A 21,487-nucleotide genomic window follows, 5' to 3' on the forward strand; every position below is an offset into this window, starting at 1 on the left:
GGGCCAGAGGACTATCCCTCTGCCTTCCTGGGTGGACCAGAGTGGAGAGTGTAGGCTGAGCCTGGACTTGAGTGGAGCTGGGCCCCTGGAGAGCTGTACCTGAAAAGTAGACATGAACCTGAATCCCCAGGTGCTTGCGTGGGTGCTGAGTGGGACATGGCTGGAATGGTGGTAAGCATCACCTCCCTGGGCTGGGAGACCAAAGAGAAACCCACAGGGGATTGGAATCAGTGATGTCAGGGTTGTGTCAGGTAGAGGGTTCCACCGGAGAAACAATCAGTAGGAGACATACACATATTAGGTAGTTGTGGAGTCTAGGCTTCCTCAGGGAAGCCTCCATTTTGCTCTTTTATTTTTATTTTCCTTTATCTTTAATCTCTACACTCAACATGGGGCTAGAACTCCCCACCCTAGATGAAGAGTCACATGCTGTTCCCACTGAGCCAGGCAGGTGTCTCTCCATTTTGCTCTTAAGGCCTTTCCATCGATTGGGTGGAACTCACTCAGATTATCAAGGATAAACTCCCATATTTTAAGTCAGCTGGTTTTAGATGTTAACTGTATCTATAAAAATACCTTCACAGCAACACCTAGATTAGTGTTTGATGGAATCTGTGGGTACTGTCGCCTGGCCACATGGACTCCTAAAACTGACCCTCAGGGGGCTGATATGCCTGCGCACAGCTGCTGTGAGAAGGAAGCGGGACTGTGCACAAAGCCCTGGGCATAGACTCTGGCCTGAAGACATCCTCATAGCTCGTATTTATTTAGAGTTCTCTTGGAGCCTACCCTTGGGCTACGTGCTTTCCACTCAAGGTGTCAGTTATTCTTGAATAGAGGAGGTTCTGCAGCCCGGGGCTAGCCAGAGAGGTGTGGAGCATGTGGCCCAGAGAGAGAGAGTCCCTAACCTCTACAGAGGTCCTGCAAAACTGTGTGTCCTGGGTATTTTATAGTGAAACCATCTCTAAGGGCTTTCAGAGAACGAAGGACTCGCGGCTGAGCTGATTATAGCTGCTCATCCGGTTAGAAGACCCTCGGTGCTGCTTTATGTAAACCCACGGAGAGATGGTGGGGTTGGAAACCAAATTCTTCCCCGGCCCGGGGGAAGGTTCTCAGCCTCCCTTTCTACCTCCAGTAACGCATTTTGCGAAACTGCCCCTGACATCAATTGCAGCGTCTCAGAGGAAATGTGAACAAGGCAGGGCGGGCATCTTCGGGCCCGAGGTGTGGACGGTGTGAAGCGGCCGGGCGTGGGCGCGGGCGCGGGCGCGGGCGCGGGACAAGGGCGGGCGGAGGGAAGGCGGCGCGCGCGCGGGCCCAGGCGTCCGCGAGCGGCCGGCGGCGGCGCCTTTAAGGGCCGCTGGGGGCGTGCTAGCCGCAGCCGCGGGCGCTCCGAGAGGTGAGCTCCGAGGCTCCCCGGCGGTGCGGCTCCGACTCGGGGGACTGGGCTGCGCCGCGACCGACCTCCTCCACCTCCTCCCCCGGCACGCGGGCCGGCGGGCCATGCGCCGCGGACTTTGACTGGCCCCGGCGCGGCTCGGCCATGGGCAGCTTCCAGCTGGAAGACTTCGCGGCGGGCTGGATCGGAGGTGAGCCCAGCCCGGGATGGGAGGGAGCCCCCCGGAGGTGCGTGTGCTTGCGGTGGACGCCCGGGGCCAGGGAGAGAAAGGGAGACCCGACCGGGCCCACAGACCTTGCTGGACGGTGGGAGCTCCGCACCCTGCACCTCCACCCCGCGCGCGCACACGGGGTGGAGGTGCAGGGGTGCGGAGCTCCCACCCCGCCGCCCCGCCGCCCCGCGGCTGCTGCTGGGGCCGAGCCCCTCCAGCCTCGCACATTCTCCGCTGACCTGCGGCTTTGCCTCCCAGAGAGGACCCGCCGAAGTGGCTCCGGTAACTATTAAACAGGCCGTGGAAGCCAGCAGCCAATGGAGCGCCCAGGCGCGCACACACCCTCCGGCCACCCGGTGTGCGCCAGAGTTTGGGGACAGGGCTGCAAGAACTTGTGGGTGAGGGTGGCGACTGCCCCGTGCACGGGATGGGGAGCCCGGCTTCGCGATCAGGCTGGCCCTGGCGGGGGGGCGGGGGGGGGGGCGCCCAGACTGGGGGGTGCAGGGCATGCGAGCGCATTGCCAGATCGGAGGAACCCTTCTTGTTTTCGGCCTTTATCGACTGTCAGGTTTCTCCTCCTGTCACTCTTGGACCTGCTTCTCCTTGGAGCCCCTCCTGGAGCCACTATCTGCTGGGCCCTGGGAATGGGTTGGCTTGGGCAAGAGTCGCATCCATTTCCATGCGTCTTTGATCTTCTCTTCACAGCAGGCTTCCTTCTCCATTGTTGTCTGCTACTGACCAGGTCTGGGGAGGACTGTCACTTATTGTAAAATACTCTTTTCTTTTGGCCCCGTATAAGAGAATCATCAGAAAAGGGATGTTGGCAAATGCCCCTGCCCAAAGTCAAAAGCAAAAACAAAACCAAAAACCTGAGATGCTGAGACAGAGGCTATAATTAGTGTGTTTGTACCTCACAAACACACCAGTTCTGGAAATAGAGAAGACCAGAAGATTTGTAGGAAAATGAAAATGAAACAAAAAGAGCAACAGATCAGATAGCATCCCAGGATCCCTTTCTGGTGGCTGCTCCCCTGACTCCCAACAGGTGGCTGCAGGGCCCATGCTTCTTGCTGTCATGAGCAGAGGTTGTCCTTTCCACCATAAACAGTTCTTTTGTGCAGGCTTTCTTGAGTTGCATTGAGGGGTTCCTCTCCTAACTCTACTGTGGTGGGGTGGGGGGTGCTGTACCCAGAAGCCCACTGGCCTTATTCAGGCCCTCTTTGGACAACCCTCAGCCATTCTGACAAGCCTCAGTAGAGCCTTCCCTACTTTAGGCTGTCCCCCTTATGTAGCCAGACCAACTTCAGTAGGGCTGTCACTGGCTCAGTTTGAGGGTAAGGCTGTTCCGAATAACCCAGGTCTCTAATGACTCTGGGCCCTCCCCAAGTCACACAGTAAGCAGTGGATTGTTTTTTATTCTGCCATTGTCCTTACATTGTTATGGTAACATTTTGTTGTTTTTAGCTTGGCGGTTTTCTTGCTTCCATAAAGCGAGGATACGTGTCATCACTGAATACTTAAGTCGGCAGCAGGTGGTGTTGAAGTGCCACATGTATTTTTTTTAAGATTTTATTTATTTATTTATTCATGAGAGACAGAGAGGCAGAGACATAGGCAGAGGGAGAAGCAGACTCCCTGCGGGGAGCCCAATGCAGGACTCCATCCCAGGACCCCAGGGGTCAAAACTTGAGCGAAAGGCAGACACTCAACCACTGAGCCAACCAGGCATCCCGCCACATGTATTTTTATAACAACTTCACTGAGGTTAATTTACATAAGACACACCCATTTCAAGTATAGAATTCAGTGATTTTCAGCAAATTTACCAGTGGTGCACCCATTACCATAAATTCATTTTAGCACATTTTCTTCCCCAGTAGCGCACTTTATTCATGCTTATTTACGGTTAAATTCCCTCCCCTCCCTCTCCCCCTGGGAAATCCATGAATCTACTTTCTGGTTCTATAAATTAGCCTTTCCTTGGCATTTTATATAAATTGAGTCACACACTATGTGGTCTCATGTCTGTTGATGTATATTTCTTTATAGCCCCAATGAGGTAGCTATAATTATTACATCCTCATGTAACAGATGAGGAAATGGGTACACAGAGACACTCATTGACTTGCCCAAGGCCATGCATCTAGCATGAGCCCTGGGATCCCAACCTGGACAGTCTGGTACCAGGGCCATCTTAACCCCTGTACTAATCTCTAGGTGTTTTCTCTCTTAATGAACTTGCATGATAAAATTTTACCATGACATCCTTTACATTTTGTTTGAAGTTTTACTGATCTGTTAGATCTTCAGGTCTGGAAACCACTGACCTGATTGTCCCATTTCTTTTCTTTTTAAGGTTTTATTTATTTATTTCAGACAGAGAGCGAGAAAGAGCCAGAGAGAAAGCATGAGCTGGGCAGAGGGACAGAGGGAGAAGCAGACCCCCCAATGAGCAGGGAGCCTGTTGTGGTGCTGGATCCCAGGACCCTGGGATCATGACCTGAGCTGAAGGCAGATGCTTAACCGATTGAACCACCCAGGTGCCCCAGGTTGGCCCATTACTTACTTATCTTGCATTCCCTGCTTTCAGATGGGTGGGTTAATGAGTGACCAAGGAGATACACATCCAAGGTGAGCTCCAGGGCTGCTTCCCTGGGCTTCTCACTCACTAGGGAGAAGCATCTAGAGTCTGAGGACCAGAAGTCCTTTCTTCTTATGCTGGGATGGGTTCCAGTAGATTGAATACTCAACCTTCCCTCTGCCTACTTCTGTGGGAAGGAGGATCTGAGAGGGGTCTGGAGGTTCTAAACCAAACAATTGTCTGTTCTGGGCTTCGCTGGTTCCTCTACATCTCTACCTGTCTCATATTCCAGGACTGCCTTATCTGGTTAAATCACCCCAGCTAGCAAGGACTCTTCCTTCTTCATCAGCGTTGTAGGGAATTTGTCATAGAGGATTGGTTTCAACTGCAGAGTCGACAACTTCTGCAACAAGGACCTCTTCATCTACATGGCCTCAGGGCAGCCTTGCTTCCCATTGATGCTGTTTAGGCCTTGAGACTATGTGTGTGGTTGGACATTTTTCTGTGAGAAGAAAAGTCCAGAATATTTCTCACCGTTTCAGAGAGGCCCTCTTTAAAACACACACACACACACACACACACACACACACACAACTAAAACTTGATAGTGACAGCATCTCTCTTTGAAGAGCCTAGAAGAAGAGCTAGGACTCTGCTCGTGCTTGACATTCATGACCTCATTTCATTCTTACAATGCAACTGTGAGGTAGATGTTAATATTACTTCTACCTACAGATGCTAAAAGTGAAGTATAGAAAAAGTGAAGTTACCTGTAGGTAACTGAAAAGTTTCTGGGTTTTCTCTTCGTACACACCTCCTTTTCTGGGAGGCAAAAATCACATAACCTAGAAATAACCATTTTCAAGCATCCAATTCAGTGGCATTTGATGCATTCACACTGTTGTGCAACTGTCTCCTCTGTCTACTTACAAATTTTCCTCGTGCCCAAAAAAGCCCCTGGATCCATCAGGCAATCACTTCCATTTCCCCTCCCCCTAAGCCCTAACAACCACTGTACACAGTGACCATGTGTTTATTTTCTTTGAAGAAATGTCTCTTCAAGTCCTTTGCTCATTAAAAAAAATTAGGGGGTAGGGCATCTGGGTGGCTCAATTGGTGGAACATCTGACTCTTGATATCAGGTCTTGATCTCAGAGTTGGGAGTTCAAGCCCTGTGTGGAGCTTACTTGAAAAAAAATCTTTTTAGGGGATCCCTGGGTGGCGCAGCGGTTTGGCGCCTGCCTTTGGCCCAGGGCGTGATCTTGGAGACCCGGGATCGAATCCCACATCGGGCTCCCGGTGTATGGAGCCTGCTTCTCCCTCTGCCTATGTCTCTGCCTCTCTCTCTTTCTCTCTCTGTGAATATCATAAATAAATAAAAATTAAAAAAAAAAAAAAGAAAAAAAATCTTTTTAGTTTTAAGTATTTTTTTAATAAATTCTGGATCCTAGACCCTTATACATATATGATTTACAGATATTTCTCCCGATTCTTAGATTATTTTCATTTTCTCGATAGTGTCCTTTGTTGCACATAAGTGTTTAATTTGTATGACACACAATTTATTTTTTCATTCATGACTTGTGCTTTTGGCATCGTATTGAAGAATCTCTTGCCAATCTAACGTCAGGAAGATTTCCCTCTGAGTTTTAAGGTCTTTGGTCTGTTTTGAGTTCATTTTTGTATATGGCATGAAGTAGGGCTCTGACTTCACTCATGGGCATGTGGATACCCAGTTGCCCCAGCACCTTCACTGCCTTTTTGGGGTGCTGGTTCCTTGAAGCAGAGCCCAGATTTTACTTCATGGTCTCTGCCTTCCTCAGCGCCTGGGCTGGTGCCTAGCACATTACAGGGGTCCCCCCGGCAGCTGGGTATTGATGGCATGAGTGAGCTGGGTACCCGGTGAAGAGTCCAGGGGCTGAGTGACCAGGTCCTCTTCTTTGATTCACAGGTGCAGCCAGTGTCATCATCGGCCACCCTCTAGACACAGTCAAGGTACTGCAGCCGTGTTTGTCATTACTTCTTGGAAAGTGGCCTGGAGTGAGTCTGCCTCCAGGAATGTGTCTGCTCTTTCTTTTCCCAAGACAGTCTCCAGCCCAGGGCAGATTCTATATGCCAAGCCAGGGGTGGGGTGCCAAGAGGCCTGGTTTGGAATCATCACTCTCCTCTCATGACTTGGCAGTGATTGTGTTTTTGTGAAGCCCCATTTCTGCCCCCAGGTGCTCGTGGGCTGTGGGGGGGAGGCGGGGGCAAGGAGAGGGTAAGTAATCCTATTGGTCTCTGTGGAACTAAGGATCCAGGAGGGGCTTCAGGTGCAAAGTGGCATCTGAGTCCAAGATTTAAGGTTGGGTTTCAGGTGATTAGAAAAGATGTTCCTGGCTCAGCAGCAAGAGCTAAGCAGTGAGATGGGGACACTGTTTGGGGGGCGATGCTTGGGAAAAGCCAGCGTGGCTGGTTTGGTGATGCATCAGACTTCTGAAAGCTGCTATAGATCAGAATCCAGGAAAGGTGGTCATTGCTCAATCCTGGGAGACCTTCGCTGTCAGAGTAGGACTGTGGACCTGGGGCAGCCCGGGTAGCTCAGCGGTTTAGAGCCACTTTCAGCCCAGGGCGTGATCCTGGAGATCCAGGATCGAGTTCCATGTTGGGGTCCCTGCATGGAGTCTGCTCCTCCCTCTGCCTGTGTCTCTGCCTCTCTCTCTGTCTGTCGTGAATAAATAAAATCTTAAAAAAAAAAAAAAAGGACTGTGGACCTGGGCTGGGGATGGGAAGCCATTGTAACTCAAGGAAGTGTATAAGGTTTGAGGATTCAACAGGGCCATCGGGTGTTGGGATCATCCAGACCTCCTTGTTCTTTAGATGGAGAAATGCCCAGAAAGGGGAAAGGGCTTGCCTGAGGTCATCCCAGGAGGTAAAGCATCCAGGAGTCAGGGAATGAAGTGCTCTACAAAGGGATGTTCTTTGACTCCACCCCCATCCCTACTACCTGTCCCCAGTGGTGAGCAGGACTATAGAGCTATAGACAGGCCCTGAGAGCATGGTCACAAAGAGTGCTGTCTCACCCCTGACTTGCATTCATATCTCAAGCTTTGCCTGGATTGTGCTCTGAGAGAAACCACTCAGGCTCTTCCCAGATGGCTGCTACAATCACTTTTCCTGCCGGTGTCTTCCCTGTATGACAGTGGGTCCCTGCTGGGTCACAGCCAGGCCTGCTTTCTTCTTCTTCTTCTTCTTCTTTTTTTTTTTTTAAGATTTTATTTATTTATTCATCAGAGAGAGAGAGAGAGAGAGAGAGAGAGAGAGAGAGAGAGAGAGAGGCAGAGACACAGCAGAGGGAGAAGCAGGCTGCATGCAGGGAGCCCGATGTGGGACTTGATCCCAGGTCTCCAGGATCACGCCCTGGGCCAAAGGTGGTGCTAAACTGCTGAGCCACCCAGGCTGCCCTGCTTGCTTTCTTCCTGATGGAGGTTTAGCCTATTTGTCTTAAATAGTGGGAGATACTTCCTGGCTCTTTGTGTCCCCCATATGGGCCCTGCCTTTTGCTCCGACATCAAATGCATACTGGATGCCCTCTGCGTGCAGGCAGTATGGAGGGCATCAGTAGTAGACAAAGCAAATCCAATCCCTGCTCCTGTGGGCCTTCCAGCTGCATTCCTGGCACAGGTAACCTCGGTGTCCCCCTGGTAGAGCATCCGTCCCTTACCTGCAGCTTGCTCAGGGGCTGGTGAAGCTTGTTGGAGTCTCCCCCTCTCCACACAGGCAAGTCTGGCCACGTTAAAAGGCTGGGGTGCTCTTCCTTCTCTCTAGTCTGTCACTTGAACCTCTGAGGGAACCCTTTCTGATACATCAGATCTGGTCTCTATGTAGCCTGAGAACCTTCTTACTCAGGGGGCCAGCCTGCTGATTACTCAGGGGGCCAGCCTGCTGATGCCAGGGATGTGGCCCGGGGCCATTGTTACTCCCCAGAACACGCTCGTTCCTTCCTTCCTTCTGGATGACATTTTCTTTGGAGTCCCTGTCTGAGAAAGGTCCAGGCAAGAGCTTTAGAGTCTGAATAATCTGGACCTCAGTCTCTGCCTCCTCACCTACTCTCCTGTGACCAGGGACAAGCACCTAACCTCCCCCAGCCTTGCTTTCCTCATCTGAAAAATGGGCAAAGAGCACCCCTCATGGGACTGTTGTGAAGATCCTAACCCTGTGGCCCTGAGGCTAGAGTAATGAGTGAGCCCTTCCTATCCCGATGAGCAGGCATGCTCCTATGTCATGAGTGAGTTGTGACTTGTCCAAGGTCCTAGGGCTTGCCTTCAGAAGAGCTGACCTAAAAGGACCTGGGCTGCTAACCCGGGTCAGAAACTCCTTCCCTGCTTTGTTATCACTGGTGAGAGAGCCAGCCTCTGGCTGCTTGGTGGCTGTGAAGCTGGGATACAGATTCTCACCTGGCTTTTGGCACCAATGCAGTGTGACCAGGGTTTCCTGATTAGGACTCAGCTACCTTTAGACCAGCTAGTGAACCCTAAGAGAATAGATATGCATTGTGATTGTGGTAAGCTGCTAAATTTGTCATGATTTGTTACATAGTGATGGGACACTAAGACGGGAAGGCAGCTTTCTCCATCTGTGAAATGGGGACAGGATCCATGCCACGTAGTGTTTGTGGGATTCCATGAGATAAGTTCTGTAAGAGCCCCAGTATCTCCCCCAGGTACATAGTTGTCGCACACAAAATCCCAGCCCCTATTATAACGGAAGCCCTAGAGGCATGTGCTGTGCTGCTGGCCTCCATGACAGTCTCTCCAAGTCCCCAGCATGACTGGGAGATCATTGCTCTATTCTGTGATCTGGGATTGACTTCCTCATGTATGGTTTGCTTGAGTGACTCAGGCGCTCGAGTTTTTCAGAGGAACTTGATTCTTCTTAGGGACTCAGACTGTGGATTCAGTCCCCAGAGGCAGTCCCGTAGGTACTGGGGGCCACAGAGATTCACCCCAACACCGGCCTTAGCTGGGGGAAGAGAGGGAGGACTGTGCCCACCTCCCCTTGCCTATATTCTTGCCCTGGTTAAGCATACCCTACCCTGAGGTAGAGCTCTATGGGTCTGCTTGACCATGAAAGGCTGCTTCTCCTCTCCCTGCCCCTTCCTCTGTGTCTTTGCCTCTACCAGTTAAATACTGCATTTTCCTTCAACCAGCCTGCACTTCTGACCCCAGGTCTGTTTCCTGCATGGTGCTTGTCATCATCGGACATGCATATTTGCTTGGAAGTGACCTTTTGCTGACTCTTGTTTCCATCCCCACTTGGTTCTAAGTTCCATGAGGCCAGGAAGTTTATTTCCCCTACTGCTGAATCTCCTGAGAGTGGAACAGTAGCTGTTGGGAAAACAGTCATTTAATCATACTGGTTGATGAGTCAACCATTACATGTCTTTGATTATTAAAGTATCACTTATAAAACATACGATACCATTCACGCATCATGCCTGTGAGAGTGCCACAGATTTCCCATGGCCATCTGGGTTTCTGACCCTGTTGAGATGAGTGCCTATCAATCTCTTAGTCACGAGATTAGCCAGGCTTGTTAGCTCAGGGAGGGGGATCAAGGAGGGAGAATGTTGAATTTTTTTTTATTAAGAAGATATATTCCCATATTAGTTGTGTCCTTAAAATTATTTTTATATTATGTGAGTAAAAATAATGAAAGTAACCCCTGTCTATCTTAGGAAAGTCGGATATGAAGCACAGTTCAGTGCAGAAAAACATCACCTGTGATTTTTACCTCAGAGACTGTCACGTTTATGATGTGCTGCCAGAGTCTTTACTACTTGTCTACGCACTGAGCACAGACTGTTCGTGTGAAGTGTTGGTCTGCACACTGGGTCTTAGTCTTCATAAGACCCTGGGTTCTGGGGGACAGGGTCCGGATCACTCCTATGGTTCTCAGGGCTCCTTCTTACCAGGCTCGAGGATTCCACTGGCACTTTTATGGGCTTGCTCAGACCCTCTGTGGCTGCCCACTGTTGCCCCTGGTCACCAGAGCCAGCCTCCATTAGAGGACACTCTGTCTTCCTCTCCAGCCCCTCATTTAGCCAGTGCAAAGGAGACACATGTCAGGGCTGTGCTCAGCTTGGGGACAAGAGGGACATACAAGATGGTTCTGCCTTAGTAAGGAACCCCAAATAAATCCTAAGTAAACAGACAGATGACATCATTGCATCTCTTAAGCTCAGACCCCAAAGATAAGCAGGAGCTGGAGGAAGAGCCTTCTGGGGGAAGGAAGAGCCAGTGGAAAGTTCAGGCAGGCTGAGGGAGGGGGAAAGTGATGCCAAGGACGTGGGAATATGCCACGTGGTTGGGCCCAGAAGGCAAGGGCAAAGATGAAAGAATGTGCAGGGGCGGGAGGCAGGCTTGGGGTCTACCCAGGCCTCTTTGACACTGGTAGAGAGTGTGGGGTTCACTTCAACTCTGATGAGAAGCCATCAGTGAGCTGTAAATAGCAGTGATGCAATTCGCTGTTGTCAGAAAAGACGGTGTTACTGTTGTATAGACACAGGCCTGAAGTGAGAGGGCAGCAGGAGGCCAGTGGGCAAACCAGCCCATCATATAGGTGAGAGATGAAGGGGCTCTGGACCCACAAGGGGCAGGTCACTCGGGGAATACTTAAGATGGCAGAGTGATGGGCAGCGGATGAGGCAGAGCCACAGATTCGTTTTTGTCCTCAAGAGGCAGGGATCACGTGTCCCCAAACAAGCATCACTCTTGAACAACAAATGGACTTTTGTTCTTCTCTCAGACCAAGAGGACTTCTGCTGCATTCAGTGATGCCTGAATGGGATGTGGAAGGCGCTCTGTGGGCAGAGGACAGAGCACTGGCCTGGCAGCAGAGGACAGAAACCCACCCTCCCCCTCGCTGGGCCTCAGTGCTCCTAACCCTAGCACCTCTGGGGTGGTGGGGATGTGAATCCTCTGGGCCTGGGCCCTCACACCCTTGCCTGTCTCCGCAGACTCGCCTGCAGGCCGGCGTCAACTATGGGAACACCCTCAGCTGCATCCGCACCGTGTACAGGAGGGAGAGTGTAAGTGCTCCCCTGGGGCAGGGGCAGGAGCAGTACCCCTCAGGGACCCCCACCAAAAGCCCGAAGCTGCCCGCGCCCAGGCACCACGGCCCTAGCCCTGACACCAGCCATCAGGCGGTGGGGGGGCCCATTCGTTCTTGCCGCCTCCCCACTCTTCTCACACGACACCTCACATGCTGTGTGTTTCCTCAAGTTAACTCTGCCACCTCATGCACTGTTACTAGGGGAAAAAATTGATTCTGCGTAACCTCTCTGGAGAGATTCTGAGGAATTTAGAATCACAGAGTGGAAAATGCTTGCAGTAATGAGGTGGCCTGTCAGTTTTCACAGCCCAATGAGAGGCGGGTAAACTGTGCTCACAGGCTTCCCTTCTTCCAGGTGTGGCAGGAGCCAGGCACTTGTGATTCCAGGTGCCCTGAGCCGGCTTTACCTCAGGTTGCTTGAGACCAGGGGACATGAGGCTTTCCCTTTTCAAAGAGGAAAACCTGACTGGCATTTTGTGGAAGATGTACCAGGTGCCTGTCTTGAACATTAGCATGTGCTTTCAGAAGGCTAAGGCACTTTTATTTTCTCAAGATTTTGTTTGTTTATTCCTGAGAGACAGAGAGAGAGAGAGAGGCAGAGACACAGGCAGAGGGAGAAGCAGGCTCCATGCAGGGGAGCCCGATGTGGGATCCCAGGCCCTGGGGTCATGCCTTGAGCTGAAGGCGGACGCTCAACCGCTGATCCACCCAGGCGGCCCTCTGAGACACTTCTTTGGGGGCATTTAAAACACATTTTCTAATTAACGATGAAATGACCGTTTAAAGATATCATCAGATATGGCCCCACAGCAGCCCTAAGCCTTGAGGCCTTGGAAACATGGCCCCATTGTTGACCACCTTCTCCACAGGCTCCATCCTAGGAAGTGCCATTGGGCTCTGGAGCCTCATCCCCACACCCAGACTTTTTCCTCACGGGTGTGTTTTGTGTTGAGTGTTGCTTGAACTTTCTCTATGAGCTGCTTTGCAGTGGACTGCCAACCTAGCTCTAGCTGTTCGGGGTTCCCCAATTCCCTGAGAAGTGGCCGTTAAATCTCCTTTCTGGCACACACTCCCCTCGGGGCTTGCCAGCCACTGTCCGAACTCCGAGGGATTTTGTGGGGACTGTGGCCGTTCCTTGGAGACACGGCACCTCAGGGCTAAGTGATGTCCCACTTTATCTGAGGGAGCTTATTTTGGAAGAAGAACCTGAGGTGGGGTGTGTGTGTGTGTGTGTGTGTGTGTGTGTGTGTGTGTGTGAGAGAGAGAGAGAGAGAGAGAGATCCTGCCTCTGGCAAATAGGGTGCACACACCCAGGTCAGGATTAGCAGGTTTGTGTGTGGCTTGGAGCTTATACAGCTTCCTGGTACTTTTTAACTTTTGGCACGGGGCTGAAAGTATGTGCTGCTCTGACTCCTCCAAGGGCCTGTGGAATATTCCAGAGAAGAGTCTGTGATATCCCCCAAGAGTGCAGTGTAGAAAGGACCCTCTCTCCCAGCCTCCAGCACCTGCTCCTGTGGTCACTGCATGTGTGCAGAAGCCTCCCGGTGCTGTCTCTCTGGGGGCTCCCCTCCCCTTAGACCCCCACTACACACTTAGTGCATTGAGTTTTAATCACCTGTCCATTTGGCTGTCCCTGTCCCCAGAGTGTGCACTCAGTGAGGGCAGTGAGTATTTCTTCCTGATAGTTGTCCCCCAGGGCCTGGCAAGTGCCTTAGAGAATGCTTTTGGTTGAGTGGCACATGAGGAGGGTATGTGTCTTTCCAACCTAAGAACACTGCCATTCTGGTGGCAAATATGGGTTCCAGGCCTAGGGCACCCTGACCCAGAAAACAAAAGTGCTTACAGGAGTGGATACCCACCCCCCTCCACTCCCACCTGGCTAGGATGCCCTGCCCACGAATGGAGAGCAACCCCTCTGCCACCTGGTCGCTCCATCACATCATCCTTTTTTATTCTTGTCACTGACATAATGATTGATCTTTCCTGTGGTGTCTCTTCACCAGCCTGTGGGCTCTAAAAGGGCAGGGTCTTAGAGGGCAGCATGGTTGGGTGGCTTGGCACCTGGCCTGCAGACAGCCCCAGGCCCTCATGTCCCTGCTCCCTGGTTTTCCCCCAGGTGTTTGGCTTCTTCAAGGGCATGTCCTTTCCCCTCGCCAGCATCGCTGTCTACAACTCCGTGGTGTTTGGGGTCTTCAGTAACACGCAGAGGTTCCTCAGCCAGCACCACTGCAGGGATCCCGAGGCCAGCCGGTCCCGTACCCTGTCTGACCTTCTCCTGGCCAGCATGGTGGCTGGCGTGGTCTCTGTCGGGCTGGGAGCGCCCGTTGACCTCATCAAGATCCGGCTGCAGATGCAAACACAGCCATTTCGGGAAGGTAAGAGTAGAGCAGGGGGCCTGGCATCTGGGCACCTCTGCCCCTTTTCTGCTTTGCCACCTGGGATGTGGTTGCTGACGTCTTTTTCATTGAGCAGTGTCTGTGTTGTCACGTAAGAGTCTGCAATTGTTATTTTTATCTATAGTAGTAGCTATCGTTTATTCTGTGCCAGGCACCTGCTTAGAGCTTTGGGCATGTTTCTTGGTCTTTATAACAATTCTGGAAGGCAGGCGCTATTAGCATTTCCATCTTACAGAGGAGGCTGAGGCTCCCAGAGGTGAAGACACTCACATAGGGCCATGCATTTAATGATGGGTGGGTGAGGACCAGCTGCATTGTTTGCAGTGTCCAGTGCAGAAGGAATATGGGGAATTCCTTGTTCAAAAACTGTAAAGGGGGGCAGCCCAGGTGGCTCAGCAGTTAGGAGCCACTTTTGGCCCAGGGTGTGATCCTGGAGACCCAGGATCGAGTCCCACGTCCCATGTCGGGTTCCCTGCATGGAGCCTGCTTCTCCCTCTGCCTGTGTCTCTGCCTCTCTCTCTCTCATGAATAAATAAATAAAACCTTAAAAAAAAACTGTAAAGGGTTTTAGAAGAGCAGCCCAGAACACTAAATCAAGCACAGGGTCCTGAGGGCTCACAGGTTTCAAAGCCACACCTGTCCCTAACACCAGGGTGTGGAGCCAGGAGCCTCAGCCCTGGACTGCCAGCTGCAGGGGGTGAAGGGTCGCTCTTCTTCCCCTCCTTGACATTCTGGTTTGAGCTTCATTTCTTGGTAAGCGACACAGATCTCCTGTACCACACGCCAGGTCCGTTACTTCCTCCCTTCTGAAAAAGGAGCTTCTAGGTCTTTCCTGTGCTTTTGACAAAGGAGGATGGAAAGAATGGGAAAGTATGTGCTGTGCAGGGTAGAAAGTGCCAGCTCTTGAGGAAAGATGAGCCAGGGGTCTTAGATTTTTTCCTTTCTTTTCTTTTTTTAAAAAAGATTTTATTTATTTATTCATGAGGGACACAGAGAGAGAGGCAGAGACACAGGCTGAAGGAGAAGCAGGTTCCCTGTGGGGAGCCCAATGTGGGACTCACCGCCGGACCCCGGGATCATGCCATAAACTGAAGGCAGATGCTCAACCACTGAGCCACCCAGGTGCCCTGACAGATTTCAGTATCTCCAGGTTTGGTTCTTGGCTTTGATTTCAATCTGTCTCCTCAGGTGAGATACTGCCCCTGCCTGGGCCACCGGTCCCTCTCTGCATAATGGAAGGGCTGGATCTGTGGTCCTTACTGACACCTCAGCTATCCGATCTGGGGTGACAGCTCTTATAGATAAGACCCCACTCCCTGGCAGCCTTCTTAGTGGTCAGCATGTGACCCCTATGCCTACAGAGGCCAGGCTCAGCTGTGTTGCTCAGCTGAAGTCCCAATAGTGTACTCAGGACCACTCCAGTCCAGCAACTCTCTTGCTCCCAGCCCAGGTGCCTTGATTCAGCCTGTACCTCTTGCCCAGCCCAAGAGGCATCCAGGACGACTGTACATCCCCTGAGCATGATTGTGACATCCCCACTGGGGTCCATGGAGAGGTTGGGAACTGGCTGCCCTTAATAGTTGGGTCATCCCTGGGGGACACTCAGTGCCCCAAGGCCCATAGTTACTGTCAGCATGTTGGCTCATCCTGAGGGTTACTGCATACCCTCATCGGGGCCACTCAGAGATACACAGGGTGAGGTGAGTCCACCTCCATCTACTTGACATACTGAGCCATGTTTTGGTGCGGTTTAGTTTAATCATAGGGTTGCATCTCACAGAAATGTCTGAAGCTTGCTGGTCTGGTCCTGTCACAGAGGCAAAAGCAAATCTGTTGAGGAATGAAGGGCATCATGAGCAGATGGAGAACCAGGAAGCATGGGCCCCAGCCTGGCCTTTGGCTCTATCCCTCCCTCAGAAAAGCCTGTGTCCATTTCAGGTGCAGAGGAAATCTTTCCGTAAGTCTTAAAACTCTTTGGGTCCAGATCGTGAAAGAATTAGCAGTGATGAGTCTCCTTTGCTCCTGGAGGAGACCTGCCTCCTTCACAGCCTGGGTACTTTGACCCTAGAAGAGGAGGCAAAGGGCTAAGCATGCATTTATATTTTGGGGGAGGTGAGACACAGCCAGCCTGGACACCAGAGGAGGTGTTTCTGGAGAAATGCCTTTCTTAGAAAAGCCCGGAATGTTTGGAGGCAAATTAATTGATTCCATCCTCTATCCTGTCCTCCTCCATCCCTGCCTTCCCTACATAGGGTGCTAGAATGGTAACTAACTTGGTGGGCTAAGGCCTGAGCTCTAAGGGATCCTGAGGTCAGGCTAGAATCTTGGAGGAAGGATAGGAGGTGGTCAAGGAATGGGCAGACCCAAGAAGGGTCCCAAAGCTGGGTACGCTGCAACAGCCAGTTTTAGGGACCTGAGCAGCTGCCATCAGCAGCTGCAAAAGCTGCCAAGCAACTCACCGTATGCCAGACATCCTGTGTGCGTCATTCACTTAACACCCACTACCACACCCTAAGGTCCATATGGCTGCTGGCCCTGTTCATTTACCCAACATGTTGTGTATGTGCCTGCTGTATGCCAGGCACAGAGCTAGGTGCTAGGACTCAGTGGTGAACAAAAGTCTCCATCATACCCCTCCTCTCAGGCTCTGTCCAGCAGACAGGAATTGGGCCACTCCACCTGTGGTGGGGTAGGGGGGAGGGAACAGGACAGGCTGGGAGTCAGGAAGGGCATGGGGGCAGGAAGTAGGAGGATGGAGGAGTAGCTGGAGATCAGGGCTGTGTACCTGGTCTGAGGGTTACCCATGCCTGCTATCCAGGGCCGTGACAGCCTGAGTTGTTGCTCTCCCAGGCTAGGGTTCTCCAGAACTGCCCACCTGGGACGTGCATATTCTTCTGGGGCCTTGTCTCCTGGATAAGTTCTCTGAGCGCTGAGAACATGGAGACCCATAGGCTTTCCCTAGCCTTTCCACCACAGGAAGCTCTAAAAAATGTCTGAGGCAGGTGGTGTCCTGGCCCTGCTCCTGTATGTGTAGGACAGTGTCCGTGGCTTTTAGTTTGTCAGTTCACTATAGTGCCAGAAGGAAACTTGTTCTGTTGAGTCAATCCCTTGCAGCAGCAGTGGAAAATGAACATGTGTTTATTACATCCTTTTCCGTGTGCCGGGAGAGTGATCTTTTGTGAACTCAGGAAAGGTTCTTAAGAAGCCAGGGAAGGTTCCTGCAGGCCAAGATTTCTCAACTCTGCAGAGTTCTAAGTCACTAGCATCTGGGCCCCAGGGGCTTAGCTAGCAGGACAAAACAAAGACAGTTCACCTGAGCAAGTACAGGGAGGGTAGAACCCAAGATCGGAGGATGTCCTCAAGCCTCTGATCTCGGCTAAGCCAGGTCACAGCAGCAGGGCCAGGACAGCCAGTATTTACTGAGCCCTTATCCTGCACCAAGCACTATGCTGAGAGCTCTGCAGGTGTTTAATCTTTCCAGAAACCCAATTCCTAGACATTAACAAAGGGGATCCCCAGGCATCAGTAGCTTCCTGCCCGGCCTGGGGTCACTCCCTAGTGGGAGGTGGAGTTGAGATGAAACCTCAGGCATTCTGACTAGGGCCCACTGATGCTGCTTCTGTTTCCTGCCCTGGGATTTTCTAGAACCTGAGACTAGGGCAGCTTTGATTAACACCTGGGCCTTTGCACACATTCCTCACAAATCCAGCTTCAAAATTGAGGGGGTAAGTGGGCTGGGGGGCACATCTCCAAACTGACATTGTTCAAGTAACAGACACAGCTCACGGATTCCCAAGAATGGGTCTGGATTCTGTGGCTTTGGGCAGCCCCTCTCTGCCTGGCCCATTGTTCCTTCACCTTCTAGGCAAGCTTCTTGGGGGAAAGTCTTTGGAGGCTGGGCAGGATCTCCACTGGGGCTGGAGCAGGGGCAGGCAGGCAGTGCGTCACCAGGCAGTACTTTCTGCCAGGAATCTCTCTAGGAAGGGAGGAAGGATGCAGTTTACTTGTTCCTCAGAGACCCTCTAGGCCCGACATGGAGAGCTCAGAGACTCACTTGAACCATGGAGGTAGCATAAGTGAGCAGAGGTACCTGGAAAATGTACCCTGTTCTGTTTTTCTTGATACCCATAGCTCTCCTAACCCATGTTTCCTTTTTCCTCTTGATCGAAACATGTACACAGAACATGTTTCACTTTCCCTATCACTCTGCTATTACAAAATGAGCAAGCTGCAGCACGTGTCAGCTCCAGTGCCAGGGAGATAGTAGGGAGTAGTGGGGACTGTTGTAAGCCAAACCCACATTGTGTCCAAAGTGGGTGGCTACAACTTCATCCCAGGTCATGGTGGCCACATGGCTTAGATTGGAAATTGTCAGGCAATTTCATTAAAAACAAAACCTGCTGCAAACACAGTATCATGAAGTCCAATGTGTTGACGTGGCCTGGGATAGTATGGAGCTAGTGCTGGCTGCAAGCTTGCAGTCTGGGCCCTGAGTCAGGCCCGCTCTGCATGGTGACTGTGCTGAGATGGGCATTTCCAGGCAGCCTCGGGCCAGGCTTGTCAAATTGTCTATGGTTTGTAGCTTTACCCCAGAAATGCTTGACCACTTCTCGGTTGGAGACAATGGGCCATGAGGGACTGTATCCGTATTCTGAACTCAGGTGCTGGAGGCCTCTGGCATCCCTCCTTTGGGACATGTGAAGGTAGCATGGAGGTCACATCGGGGTTAGAGGTCAGCTTACCTGAAGGCTTGCAATTAGAAAGCCAGTGGGATCATCCTGATTATCTGTTAGTGGTGACCTTGTGTTGAAAATGTACACAAGAGAGGACATTAAATGTGGAGGGAGAAAATGCTCATCCCCCCAGATACAGTCACTGTTAATACATTAATGTGTTTCCATTTCCTTTTCCTTTTCTCAATATATGGATTAAATATCTTAAGAGGTTATACTCGTACAGTTTCATATCCTGTTTTTGACTCAATTTGACAACATTTTCCATGTAATGAAAATGGCATTTAAAATTATTTATAATGGAGGACTAATATTTAATTAGATGTGCAATATTCCATCACTGTGCTTATGTGGACACATGTGTGGAGAGCGATGATACAGTGTGGCAAAAATTCAGTTCCTGGAGTGAGACCACCCACTTCTAGTCCTCCCTTCCCTAGAACCTGGGAGCTCTAGATATCTCCACTAATGTCACTGGACACAGCTATAGTGGCTACTTCATAACTGGGATGTAATGGGATGATGGATTGAACACGAAGAACTCAGCACCATGCCTGGCACACCAAACACCTGAAATAAATGTTAGGTGTACTATTAAACTTATGTCACCATCTTCCTGGTGATGGATGTTTATGTTGTTGATGGTTCATCCTCTTTTAAGCATGGTGATGTGGTCAGGAGATCTGTCCATATGGAGTTGCTTTCATGTAGGGTTATTTCTCTAAATGTGTGGGCTCTTTGATTCATGAATGAGTCAAAAGGTCTGGCCATTCTTAAGAATCTTGGCACATATTATGAAATTGTTATACAGAAGGGTTTTACCAAATTCAGAAGTTGCTGAAGTTGAGAGGGAAGCTCCATTTGGCACTGACTGTGGTTGCATACTAAACAGCAGTTAGCCCTCATGAAAACTGTTGCAACTTCATGGAGGTTTTCTCCTGGTGCCCCTGCCACTTGGCAGGCAGGGAGAGGCTGGCCTGAGTTCCGCTGGCTGTGACCTGGACTGTAAGGCACCGGTGAAGAAACCCTCCCTCTGGAAGTCATCATTACCCTTTGTGTGGGCATGAGCCTCCCTGGGTGCCCTGCTGGGCCTGAACTGGAATTCAGGGCTGTGATTCCAGAGGCCAGCAGTCCCTCTGCTGCCAGGGCCAAGTCACATCCTGGAGGGAGGTCTGACGGCCAGTGACACTCATTTCTCTCCAGTGTGGGAGTTTTGAGGTCTATGTTTTCATTCAGAGCCTAATTAATGTGCAAATCACAAAAGCCTTAATGCCCTAGGAGGGGAGAGTTTGGGGACTGGAGGAGGACTCAGCATTAACTCTGTGCTGACCATCCTATAATTTAACCGGGCCCAGATGGAGGTAGAAGGCTAAGTGTGACACTTCTTGGAACTCACTCTCTGGCTCCTTCATCTGCCAGCATTTCCTGAGCTCTTTCTCTGAGCCAAGCAGAGTAGATAAATCAGAGGTAGCAGATACCCAGCCCCTGCCTTCAGGGAGCACACAGTCTAGTGGGGAAATCAGATGGGTAGAGCAGAATGAGAAGGGCCTGTGGAAAGCTCTGGAACCTCGGAGTGAACTATTTGGTTAGGGCAGACTACAATGTGGGGAGGAGATGGCACAGGGTGAGTTGTGAAGAGCTTGGATTTCTTAGCTGAGGGTAGGCTAAGATGTCATTTTGCAGGCTGTGAGGTGTCCTGGACACCAGAAGACCTGAGCAGAGCTGTGTGGCAGGAAGGTGGATCCAGCCTTCAGGAAAGGTTAAAGGGATGGGGAAAGTAAAGTGGGCGGGTTGATTTGGGAGCTGCTACCACAGACCAGAGAAGAGACAGAAGCAGGGAGCCCAGGGCCTTGGGCTTTGGGAATGGAGGGAAGTGGCAGATTGGAGGCATCTGTGATGGAGAATCAGTGGGCTAAGCAGGAGAGAGGAAAGTGTCTAAAATGACCCAGGATGTCACAGTTGGGTGACTGTGAGGGAGGAACAACCCCCACCCACCTCAGGGAATGAAATGGCATGGGAAGTACGTGAGGCAGCCCTTGGTGGGGGGCAGCGATCCATACATGCTTTCTGTCACTTGCTGCTGTTTCGGAGACTGGCAGGAGGGCAGGCTTGAGTGAGAGCATGCTGAGTTCGGCTGAGGCTTCGTGCGTGAGGTACAGCAGCTGAAAGGAAGAGTCAGGGCTCTGACAGAGAAGTGACAGCTGAGGCCATGAATTTGATGCAGATGCCAAGGTGAACTGAAAGGAAGAGGCTGGAGATGAAGGAAAAGATTCAGTAGAAGAACTCAGGGAGGAAGGAGCCCCAGCAACACTGGTATCTGTGTTCAGCAGTTACTGAGCCCATACCATGTGTGCTGTGCTAATGCACACCTACAATTGAATCATCACAGCAACTGTGTAAAAGAGGTGCCATCATTCTCTTTATCCTAACAGATAGGGACACTGAGGTTCAGGTTGTGTGCCGTGTCTGTGCTCCCTCATGTGTGACACACTGCAGACAGGGTATGGCCCTGGGGCCATCCACCTCCACTGCCTCTGGAGGCACAGTCCTGAGAAACTCCTGTTACCAGAATAGGCCAAAAGGAATCAAGAGGGGAGACTTGCTGAATTTGGGTGGGGGGTGGGCAGACACTAGGGACAGAGACCTAGGGGTGAGGAAGTAAAAAGCCTTTCATTTCCAAGTGGGAGAGGAGAACAAAACAGATAATTCAAAGAGAATTTTGAGGGCAAGAGGAAGGAGGTTGAGGGAGCCCTCATCATAAGGCCGGGCTCTACCGTGTTTAAAATGACCCTAACAGAATGAATGGGGTGGAGCATGGCCAGTACTTAAGGAGGAGAAGGTCCTAATTTCTGAGCATGCCTAGGTGAGATAAATAGGGCTGGAATGGTCATATCAGAGAGGGCTGCCTGAGGGGTGGACCTGGGTGGATGAGATCAAAACCACACACCAGAACACAAAGCCTATCTGAGCCCAAGGAGCTACATGGTGACAAAATGTGGTAAAACCATTTCTCCGATTTTTCTGAATTTTCAGAAATATCTGGTTGGAAAGGTCTCCAACTGTGCCTTGCAGGCC

The 21,487-nt window shown here is 51.2% G+C and overlaps 1 protein-coding gene across 8 annotated transcripts in view; it reads left to right on the plus strand.

The window, feature by feature from the left end:
* Positions 1 to 1,362: 1,362 nt before the first annotated feature.
* The window catches only part of SLC25A48 (solute carrier family 25 member 48), a 45,655-nt gene continuing 25,530 nt past the window's right edge, over positions 1,363 to 21,487 (plus strand). For 3 of the 8 annotated variants that reach the window (XR_007400975.1, XR_007400976.1, XR_007400977.1), the window contains exons 1-4: positions 1,364 to 1,589; positions 6,143 to 6,186; positions 11,189 to 11,260; positions 13,400 to 13,658. Coding sequence is in view for 4 of the 8 variants with exons in the window: in XM_035697053.2 (XP_035552946.1) it covers positions 1,544 to 1,589; positions 6,143 to 6,186; positions 11,189 to 11,260; positions 13,400 to 13,658 (421 nt within the window). In the remaining 4 variants the exon portion in view is untranslated. Of the gene's footprint in view, positions 1,590 to 6,142; positions 6,187 to 11,188; positions 11,261 to 13,399; positions 13,659 to 21,487 lie in introns of all 8 variants that reach the window. The other 5 variants (XM_035697053.2, XM_035697051.2, XM_035697052.2 and 2 more) reach the window with 3 other exon arrangements.

The sequence above is a fragment of the Canis lupus genome, chromosome 11 (assembly GCF_003254725.2).
Source record: "Canis lupus dingo isolate Sandy chromosome 11, ASM325472v2, whole genome shotgun sequence".
Taxonomy (NCBI): domain Eukaryota; kingdom Metazoa; phylum Chordata; class Mammalia; order Carnivora; family Canidae; genus Canis; species Canis lupus.